General features: G+C 47.0%; 1 protein-coding gene across 1 annotated transcript; it reads left to right on the forward strand.

Annotated features, from left to right (window-relative positions):
* Nucleotides 1-3,846: 3,846 nt before the first annotated feature.
* LOC127349160 (uncharacterized) lies at nucleotides 3,847-4,476 on the forward strand. The gene has a single exon (XM_051374941.2). The coding sequence runs from the start codon at nucleotides 4,055-4,057 to the stop codon at nucleotides 4,322-4,324; it is 270 nt and encodes an 89-aa protein (XP_051230901.1). The 5' UTR covers nucleotides 3,847-4,054; the 3' UTR covers nucleotides 4,325-4,476.
* The last annotated feature ends 6,760 nt before the right edge of the window (nucleotides 4,477-11,236 follow it).

An 11,236-nucleotide genomic window follows, 5' to 3' on the forward strand; every position in this document is an offset into this window, starting at 1 on the left:
CCCCTTGTCTTAATCCCTTTCTTGTTTGAAAATTATGTCCGATATCGTCATTAACCCTCACTCCAACACTACCGCCTTGCACGAAACTCTTTATCATATCACACCATTTGGGATCAAACCCCTTCATGCGCATGGATTGTTGCAAAAAAGGCCACTTCACTTTATCATATGCCTTCTCAAAATCAATTTTGAAAAGTATCCCATCCATTTTTTTTCTATGCAACTCATGTATCGTTTCATGAAGAACAACCACTCCTTCAAGGATGTGACGTCCTGGCATAAAAGCCGTTTGCGTGGGTCTAACAATTTTATGTGCGATTTGTGAAACTCGAATAGTAGCTACTTTTGTAAAGATCTTGAAGCTCACATTAAGTAGACAAATTGGTCGATATTGTTGAATTTGAACAGCATTATCTTTTTTTGGGAAGCAAAGTAATAACACCAAAATTTAGCTTATACAGAGGAAAGTCACCATTTTTAAAATGTGTAAACATTGCCATCAAGTCATCTTTGAGCACATCCCAAAAATATTGATAAAATTCTGCCGGGAAACCATCCGGTCCCGGTGCCTTATTGTGTTCCATTTGTGATATAGCTTCGAAAATTTCTTCTTGAGTGAAGTTTTTGGTTAGTATGGAATTTTCTTCCGGCGACAATTGTGGAACATCAGCCACACGCTCTTCCATCATAGAAAAAGTGTTCTGTTCAGGTGCCCCAAATAACTTTTTATAATACTCTGAGATATAATTTTTTAGGTTGTCATCACCGACAATAGTTCCCTCCTCTTGTTCTAATTGGAAAATCTTCTTCTTCCTATGCTTGCCATTTGCAATTAAGTGAAAATATTTAGTGTTATTACCTCCTTCCTGAATATGCTTAACTTTAGCTCTTTGAGACCATTTTATTTCCTCATCCCTTCTAAGTTTACTCAAGGAATCATGAGCATTTTTTAGAACCTCCCTCTCAGCATGATTCAAAGAGTTGGATTCAGCCTTAATGTCTAACATATCAATAATGTTTAACAAACGCTCTTTTTCTTTCTTATATTTTCCACTCAGGTTTTTTACCCATCCTTTTAAAAAACGCCTCAAATGTCTAATTTTGTTCTGCCAAATTTGAATAGGTGAATTCCCTTTAGATACCTTTGCCCATTCAGCCGCTACCATATCATGGAAACCCACTTGCTGTAACCATGCTATTTCAAAGGAGAAGCGAGGTTTATTCCCCAAATGGGCATGGTTCCCAGAATCAATTAAAAGGGGAGTGTGATCTGACCCGGTCCTAGTGAGTGCTCTCACAGAGACAAGCGGAAATTTTTGTTCCCACTCGACGCTCACCAGTACCCGGTCAAGCTTCTCAAAAGTTGGATTTTCTCGTCTACTAGCCCAAGTGTATTGTCGACCAGAGAGTGCAATCTCCCTCAAATTTAAATTTTCAATAATCGCATTAAACACAAAAGGCCAGTGCGGATTATAGTTATTATTACTTTTATCTTCCTTACGGCGTAGAATATTAAAATCTCCTGCCAAAAACATCGGCAAGTGCTCTGCCTCACACATCCTTACCAACTCAGATAAAAATTCAGCTTTATGAGCTTCTTGCGCCGCACCATAAACGGGAACAAGCACCCACTCAAAACCATCTAATTTAGATCTAATATGAAGTTTTACACAAAAATCTCCATTGTCTACTTTTTTAACAGAGAGGGTTCGTGTATTGATGCCAACCAGAATTCCCCCCGACCTCCCATGAGGAGGCAGACAAAACCAAGAGAATTCAAGCCCAGATGCAAGATTCGCCAAGAAAGGAACAGTAAAATTCGCTCGCCCCGTCTCTAATAAAGCAATGAAATCTAATTTGAAATCACGGATAGCTTCTTTAACAAAAAGGTGTTTACCCGGATCCTTAAATCCTTCACTATTCCACGTCAATCCTCTTAATCCTTCCATTACAGACACTTATGGCTTTTAATTTTAATCCTATCACTTCTGCGAACCTTCGTCTTGTCATAAGACTTTTTTTTGCGGGATTGTTTAATTTTTAATTTTGGAACTCGTGGGAAATGGTAATCTGGTTCCTTGGCATTATCAAAGTCTACATCACCAGCCCAATCACATTTGTAGTCCGTGCAAAATAAAAGCGTTTTTTTTGTTTGTTTTGCAAAACACAACACAAACTCATACGTTACTGATTAATGATCGATCGATAGATTCAGTTAATCAGCTGATTCACCGATTAATCACTTCTCAGAGGCCGAGCGGGCAGTTACCAGTTAATGATATCCTAAACATTGTTTGAGATTGAAGCATTATGTATGTGATGAAGCGTACTCTAAGATGGCCACTGTAGGATCATAAAAGCCTTTTCTCAACAATAAAAAAGGGACCATAAAGGCCACACGTACATCCTACTATCGTAGTCGGCTCTTCAAAATATGAATAGTGAGTTAGTGACAACAAAGGAACATAACGAGTAGAAAATGAAACTAGGTCCTAAGACTCATCGTACTCGCTCCATCCCAAAAAAAGATGACGCAATACATCTAAATTTAGAAAAATATGTGACATTCTTTTTAGGACCAATGGAGTAGTATTATTGTTTATACACGGAAACTGAATTTGGAGCTGAAAGTTACTGAAACAAGTGTTGTCATGTTATCTCTTCCCAGTTCAAGGTTTTAAAGTTCTCTTCTTGATTGAGTCATCCACATGATAGCCTGTTTGGCCATATTGTATTGTAGTATCCAGAATAAAAGTCGATTTAGTCAGATTGTTTGTCAATACTTTATGTGTCCAAAATCTGAGCGCAGCAGTGCAGAATGTATCCATCACACAGAAATTGTCGCAGAAATTAAAACATCAGCACAGCAACAAGTGTTATCTTTGGAGAACTGCTTCTGTGTTCTCAGGTATGGGAATTGGGACAGCAGTGGCTATTGCTTTGACAAAAGTAAGGAGCTCAAGCTCTAGGGTGCAGCTAGATCTGGAGTTTTCTTTTTAGTTATTCTGTCATCCAGTCAAGGTGAGCGTAAATTGGTGAAGGGATATAGGAACTCTGTTGAACATAAACAATTATATATATGAATGGTGTTGTGCGAAACTGCGAATACAGGATCAATAGCTAATTATTCGACTCTGAAGAGACCTAAAACAATTATCAGCGAAAACATATGGCCTACATTCAGCAACGATCTACGATTGTCTTGATGGCGCCGATGTTGGGCTCCCCGAACAGGTAGACGCCCTGGCGCGTCCTCAGCGTCACGTAGTCGCCGGCCGCGCGGGCCTTCATTCTAGCCCAGTGTAAGTACTGCTCCACCGCCGGCGAGTTCATCTTCCGGAGCTGCTCCTTGGCGCTCTCCATGAACGTCTTCGTGCGCGCCTGCTGGTCCTTCTCCTCCGGCGTCGTCATCTGAAGCCCCGTGACCGGCGCCTCGCTCGCCGCCACCTCCCCTGTTATCATCAACGCCGCCTCCGCTCCTTTGTTTGCAATCACCAACACTAGCCGAGATTGCGACTGGAATTATTAGTAGAGATTGAAGAGGTCAAGAAGATGTGGCTGCTGGTGGCCTGGTGTGCGTGCACTTATAGGAGGGCGTTTTCTTGAGAAGAAAGCTCTGAGCTTGAAGCAGAGGGCAAGAAACAACAACGTGAAGAGGGGAACAGAGAGAACGAAGAAGATTACATTACATTACAAGTTCGTGTTTTAATCCAGTTCATAAAAAGGAAATTTTAGTTCCAATCCACTTAGGATTATTTCGGTATCGGTACTTCTTCCGTGATCCAGAGTACCATCCGTAGTTCGCTCGTATCCGTACGTATTGTTATCCGGAGAGAAAGTTTCTTTCTTTTCCCCCACTCCAAGTCGAACTCTGCGACGCCCGTCCGGCTTTCTCCCCAAGACAGACAGCGCCTCCCTTGGTCCTACCGCCATATAAACAGGCACGAGGCCGCACCTCCTGGCCACCATAGCAATTAGCAACACGAGCCACATCGATCTCCTCTCGACATACACAAGTTTGTTTTCGATCAATCTCAGTTTTAGAGTTTTCGCGATGGAGAACAAGGGGGCAGCTCCGGCGGCGGCAGCGCAGGAGAACAAGGAGGCGGCGCCGGCTCCGGCGACGTCGTGCTTCAAGGGGACGGTGGCCGAGGACGCGACGTTCGTGGAGGTGGCCAAGGAGCAGTACCGGCAGTTCAAGGAGGCGCCCATGGAGGAGCACTGGTCCTGCATCAAGAACAAAGTCCTCTCCGTCTTCGGCGAGCCGCCCTCCGTCTTCGGCGGACCCAAGGACAACAAGGCGTCCTCCGTCGAGTCGCAGTAGACGATCAAGTAGCTTTATAAGTAGTAATTTTTATCGTTGCTAAGTACTTGTTGAGGTCGTTCATGAGTTAATTTGAGGAACTGTATACACAGCTGTGCGGTGGTTGTTTCATTGTGGATTTTCAGTCGGAACACGCGTTGATTAAATAGTTATCTTTGAATTGATTTTTGTAGTTCTTCAATGTTTTATACTTGCTATAAGTAGTTAAGGTCGGTCTTGTTCCCTTTAAACGGCCTCTCAATATCAATGCATTCTGCTGCCTAAGTTTACGTTGCAGCAGGAACATAGAATTTCTGACGATCGTGCCTACCTAAGCACACGTACTTTTTATGTGCTGTTCAGTTCTCGCCTAGAATTTCCCGACGAGATTTGCCTAGCAGTTCCTGCCTAGGCGTTCGTCTTGCAGTTTCTTGCACTTAAATTTGTGAAAGCGGCAGTGGCATCAAAAGGTGACCTGTGAGGAGCCCCGTAATTATCCAAGATTTCATCTCCTAGTACTATTTATCTGCAAATCTCTTCTTCCCTGGGGGATTGCTGTTGCATACTCAGCTCCTGTTGCGGCTGCTACTGCTGTTTTCTTGATTTACCCTATTGGTCAAGGAAGCTTCTCTGATGGTATGCCTTTAGGAATATCTGGTATTTTCAACTTTATGATTGTATTCCAGGCAGAGCACAACATCCTTATGCATCCATTCCACATGTTAGGTGTAGCTGGTGTATTCGGCGGCAAGGAACTAAAGAATTACAGTTGTTTCAGTTCGATTGATAAAAGCAAAAGAGACGATTTTGCTAGTTCTCGGGTAGCTGAGAATTAGCTTAACTTTTTGTCGGTAAGCCCCTTATCCCCCTTTCTTTTTAATATATTCTTACATCAACATATCATGTTGATTCATATTTTTAGTCAAAAGAAGGAATTTCTTGTTATTATATATGCCCGTCCCGTGCAGAAATAAAGATTACTGACCGTCTTGTCGAATTACATCACCGTGAAGAGATAATGTGGAGATAGAGGTAACGGAGAATACTCGTTTCTTTCATCAGAGAGCAAGTAGACGGAAAAATAAGAATACTATAACTAGCCTTAATAGGCCGGATGGTGTTGTAACCGAGAGCCTTCAGAGTAGATGAGTGGGATGACGAATGAGTGTCCAACATCATCGGATTTACATCACGGCTCTTGCACTTGTGAGTTGCAAGTTTGATTGCACCAGAGATTAAAGTGAGGATTACAAAAAATATCTCGGATCATTAGATTTGCTTCGTGATTCATGCTATTCATGATTTCGAAGTTGTGTAACTAAGATTTGATGGCAATCACTTGACTTAGAACTAAGTTAATTCTCGTTCAGCTGAAAATTAATCACATCCCAAAAGAGCAAAGCAGAGTTTATAGTTCTCGATCCAAGCAAGATTATACTACGTACCGTAATCCAGAGATCCCATCCGTTGTTCACTCGTACACGTATTGTTATCCGAGGAAAAGAAAGTTCTTTCTTTTCCCCTACTCCAAGACTCGAGTCTGCGAACCCCGTCCGGCTTTCTCCAGACAGACAGCGCCTGCCTCCTACCCTAGTCCAAGTCCGCGACGCTCGGCCGGCTTTCTCTCCAAGTCAAGACCACGACGCCTCCCTCCGTCCTCGTATAAGTAGGCACGAGCCCGCGCTTCCTGGCCACCAAAGCAACACGAGCCATATCGACCTTCTCCTCGAAACAAAGTTTTTGATTTAGATCAATCTCAGTGAGGCGTGCGTTTTCGTGATGGAGAACAAGGGGAGTCTCCAGCAGCAGTGGCGCAGGAGGCGGCGCCAGTGGAGTGCTTCAGGAGGGCGATGGTGCCCGAGGATGCGACGTTCGTTGATCTGGCCAAGGAGCAGTACAAGCAGTTCAAGGAGGCTCCCATGGAGGAGCACTGGTCCTGCATCAAGAACAAGGTCCACTCCGTCTTCGGCGAGACCCCCACCACCATCTTTGGCGCCGGCAAGGACAACAACAAGGCGGCACCGCCCTCCGTCGAGTCGCAATAGGCATTCTTCTAGCGAGTAGATCTATCTAGATACGAGTACTATCTTGGCCAAGTACTACCAGTTTGGGTCTTGAGTTAAATTTGAGTTTCTCCTGCGTGGTTTATTAATATAATTATAAGTTGATTATCTGGCTATTATGGGTGTAGTTCTTGCACGGTTGCCATGAGCACTTTTCGGCGGAACTTCCTCTGCAGCGCCCTCAAGCCGCGGCTGCGGGACAACACGTAGTGCCTCGAGGATGGACGAAACTCGGGATCTCAGGGCGGGGGGTCCGTCTCGTCCGGGAGCAATCTCCAGCGGGTCAACTAGGACATGCATGGTGGCCAGGGGATTTTGGGTTTTTTTTTGAGCTTGGTATTTGGGGTTTTTTGGATAGGGGAGGAGGATGAAGAAGGAACAGTCCGCGTGCTTGGCGCGTGGGGGTGTGCTTGAATTTCGAATTTTTGTGCAATGTTTAAGTTCCCCGCTACAATTCAGGGGTTTCTTGACGCGCCAATGCCTCCCGCCGGGCAGCTTCAAGTGAATTTGGGGTGCCACACCACGAGCCCCAGTTTCAGTGAGACATGTAATGACCAGTTACATCAGTAGTTCACTGTGTAATAAAATATATTACCCCCCCCCCCCTTTTATGTAGCTCCCCCTTCTCTCCCGATCGAGTGCCGACCGATGCAAGCAGCTAGCTCGATCCACTCCTTTCGCCTCCACCGTCCAGGCATCCAGCTTGGAGTGGCAAGCTGCATCTAGACCAAGTGGATTAGGTAGTACTAGTAATGTTCTTTCCTTTCTCAAGATCGGTTCTTTTTGCTCACCTCGAGATCTTGCTGCCTAGCTAGGAGCATCTCTTTACTATTTTGGGTGAAGGGGTGTCTTTCTGGTCACCCTCGCGCTGGGAGTGATTGATGGGGTGGGGGCGAGGGATACCTTTGCTTGGATTGGGGTGTTCTTTCTTTATTTATCAACATTTGCAACCTTTGTAGTTTCTGCTGATCTTCACTGTATCTTTTGTCAGCTTCTACAGGAAAGGAAAGAACTTGGGGGGGGGGGGGGGCAAGGGAGGATTAGGCACCAGGCATGTGGGCAGTTGGCTGAGCCTGAGCTACGTCCCCATCCCCGCAATGCAGGTACTTCGTTTTCTTATCCACTCTTTTCCTTTTAAGTGTCTGTCTACATCCTCAATCTGTTCCTACGTTGGAAGATGCTTAAGATAGCACATGTCTTCAGTTGTTTGTGTGTAAAGCCTCTGTGACACCATGCTCTATATTCTCTGTATCAGGTTGGCACCTCCAGGTTCCATGCTGAGGCTATGGGGAACAAGAATAACGTCCCACTTGCTGCAGGAGCATGGTCTGATTTGCATCACAAGAAGCGAAATGCCACTGCCGAGCTGGGCAGTGACCACCCAGTGGTAATTTTTTTAACCAACTTACCATGATGTAGTCTGAATCTGATACTCCCTCAGATCCAAATTAATTGACTCAACTATCTAGATGTGTTTTAGCTCTAGATACTACTACCTCCATCTCAAAGCTTAAGGCTTATATTATTTTTCAGAAAGTCAAACTATTTCATGTTTGACTAAGCTTTTACAAAAAATCATTAACATGCAAAAATAAAAAATTAATATCATTAAATAGATAATGAAATATATTTTCCTACGATATCTACACAATATTATATTTGTTGATATTAGAATGTTCTAAAAGGTTGGTTAAACTTTACTTGGTTTGAATTCTCAAAAAGAAATAAGCCTTAAGCTTTCGGATGAATGGACGTAGTACATGCATATCTAGACAAAGCTGAGTCAAATAGTTTTTTTGTCCGTCAATAGTGTTGGGGGGATAACCCCCGGTATGCCAAAGGCATGCCAAACCGGATGGTTTGTGCCATCAGGATACCGGTTAGATGTTCATGCCGGAGTCTAAGATAGGCGTTTGGCTGAACAAGCTAAACCGGTATCCTCATAAGAGGGATACCGGAACCGGATAGAAAAGGTACCGGGCTGCCGGTAGGAAGGGCTTGTCGGCAAGGCTGGTCAAAGATCCTCTCCAGAGCTAGAAGACAAAGATGAGCTAAGCAAAGTAGCTTTAAACGAAGGGCTGACGATAAAGCAGAAGGTGACGAAGAAAGAAGCCGGAGGACGTCAGCTTCCCTGATTAAAGAAGACCCCGGTGTCATCTATGATTAAAGTAGCTTTGTACAATAGCAGGTAAAGTAGTTTGTCCAGTCAAAGATGCCATTAGGGTTTCTTGCACTGTAAGCCACCCTCTCCCCTATATAAGGAGAGGGGGCAGCCCTCCTTACGGGCACGCGGGTATGTGTGTAGGCAGAGCCTGTAACTTGTGTGAATCTATGAACATGGTGATCTAGAGGGAGTTCTTCCTTGTGTCTTTCTTCTTCAACCTCTGGCCTTGGCCAAGTTCTTGAGGAAACCATCCGGAATCTCTTCCCACCTGATCGCAAACCCTCCCCCGAATCCTCTTGCGTCCATTCGGCCCCAATCTAAGCCATCCTATGGCATCTGTCTGTTCACCACGACGACAGTTGGCGCCCACCGTGGGGCATGAAGTGGCGCTTGATGGAATTCACTTTCGGGCGGGCGTCCTCGAGATCTCCGGCGAGCGTACGGTGTCCGCGTTGGTGCAGCGCATCTACGCCATGGACTTCATCAACGACAACGCGGGCTGCTTCGCCAACGGCGGCGTCTTCCCCAAGAACGGCCGCATCATCGAGTTCGGCAGCCACCGCGTCTACTTCGGCACCGTCCCCGTGCGCCAGCTCCTCTCGCCGGTGCTGGTGGCACCGGACCCGCCAAGATGGCTTTGTGCTGGCCGCGCCGCCGGCAGCGTCGAGGTAATGATGACCGGTGTGGCTGGTGCAGGAAAGGAGGTTGCGGCTGAAGGTGCCGGTCGTGCGGTTTCGACCCGTGCGGCTAAGCCACCACTGGAGCGCGGCGCAGGCGCAGCGGGAGCATCATCCGCGCCACCGGAGACACCGCTCCAGGCGGCGATGAACGTCCTCGCCACCCCCATCGCGCAGAACATCGACCCGGCAGCGGCTCAGGCGGAGCTGGAGGCGCAGCGCCAGAAGATGCTGGAGAGCGGCAAGGACATCGTCAGGGCGCAGCGCGAGCTGAACCTAACCGTACGTGAGTATAACGCTGCCCATGGCTTTGCTTCTGTTAGCGCACATGCTGCTAGGATGCCGGAAAACCGGCTAAAAGCTCGCAACCTAGATCAAGATTTGCGCAAAGAGATTCTTACCGGCAAGAGTGCCTCTGCATCTGTTAGCATCGTGGAAAAGCCTAAGTATAGCAGCCCGGATAAAACTATAAAAGCTGCTAAGGCCGCAGTAGAGCTGTGCGAGTCGCTTTCCGGAGAGGCTTTGGTAAAGCAGCAAGAGCGCGTTAGAGAGCTGCTGGAAACTATTGAGCAGCAAAATGCTGAGCAGCTGGCTAAACTGAACAAGGCCGCGGCCTCAAAATCCGCGCGTTCGACAAAGAATGCCGGTAGCAAGTCCCATGGGCAGGCTTCGTCCCCCCATCCGGACAGAAGGAGAGAAAAAGAAGTGAATGCGCAGCAGATGACTGTGTACGATCCGGTTCTTGCCGGAGGGCAACAAGCCGGGCAACATGATGCCGGTAGAAAAAGCCAAGGGGCAGAGCGAGGCTACGCCAGAGGCTATGCCGGAAACAATCATGCCGGTAGATATGAGACTGGGCAAAACTATCGAGCTACAAGGGCAGCGTACGATGAGGAGGAAATAGATCCCCCAAGGTACCGGCAAGCAAGGGCCGCGGTACCGGAATGTTATGATGAAGCCGATTCAGCAAGACCGGCAGCATACCGGAACCCATTGGGAGAACGCCTGGGAGAGAGATACTTACCGGAACGGGATGCGAGGCACCGTCTGGATAGAGTGTACTTGTCAGAAATGATCGAGGAGGAAGATCCTCCAGGTCCAAAGTGCTTTGGCCCAAGGATCATGAAAGAAAAACCACCAGTTCGCAACTTTATGTTGCCCCGTGACACAAAGACATACGATGGCACCACGAAGCCGGAAGACTGGCTCGCGGATTACGTGACCGCGGTATACGTTGCAGGCGGTGGAGGAACCGTAGCAGGAGGAGGAAACCGGCGTTGGGCCGTGAGGATCATACCATCGTTTTTGGTTGGACCGGCAAGAATTTGGCTAAACAACTTGCCGGCAGGAAGCATAAATGGCTGGCTGGATTTTGAGGAGGCCTTTGTGAGCAATTTCAGCAGCACCTATCAGAGGCCAAACAGGCCGCAGCAACTTGCTCTATGCGTACAGCGCCCGAATGAAACAGACCGGGAATATTTGGCCCGGTGGAACACTACAAGGAACTCCTGTGAAGGGGTAATCGAGGCACAAGCCATTGCTTGGTTTAGCAGTGGATGCAGAAGAGGTTCACCGTTGTGGCAAAAGTTGCAGCGCAACATGCCGACAACGTTGGCAGAGATGATACGTGTGGCTGATAGCTATGCGTTGGGAGACCCAACGCAGCCGGCAGTGCAACCGGAGCCGGAACAGCTGCGCCACGAACAACACCGGGACAACCGGAATAACAAAAGAAGAGAAGATTTTCCGGATCGAAGGTACAGTCCGCAGCAAGTTGCTGCTGTGCAGGAAAACTCTGAGGCCAGCGGCGATCGGAGGCAAAAACCGGATCGCAGCCATGGGCGGGTCCTAAGAAGCAGTGGGTGGAAAAGAAACCCTGGGTCCAGAAGAGAAACTGGCAAGAACCCGCAAAATACACCATGGAAGCTGCCATGGACCAACCTTGCCGGTGGCACACGCCGAATCCGGCACACCCGTCAAACCATCTGACGAAGGATTGTACCTGGACCAAGTACTTGATGCAAAAGGG

Source organism: Lolium perenne, chromosome 4 (assembly GCF_019359855.2).
Source record: "Lolium perenne isolate Kyuss_39 chromosome 4, Kyuss_2.0, whole genome shotgun sequence".
Taxonomy (NCBI): Eukaryota; Viridiplantae; Streptophyta; class Magnoliopsida; order Poales; family Poaceae; genus Lolium; species Lolium perenne.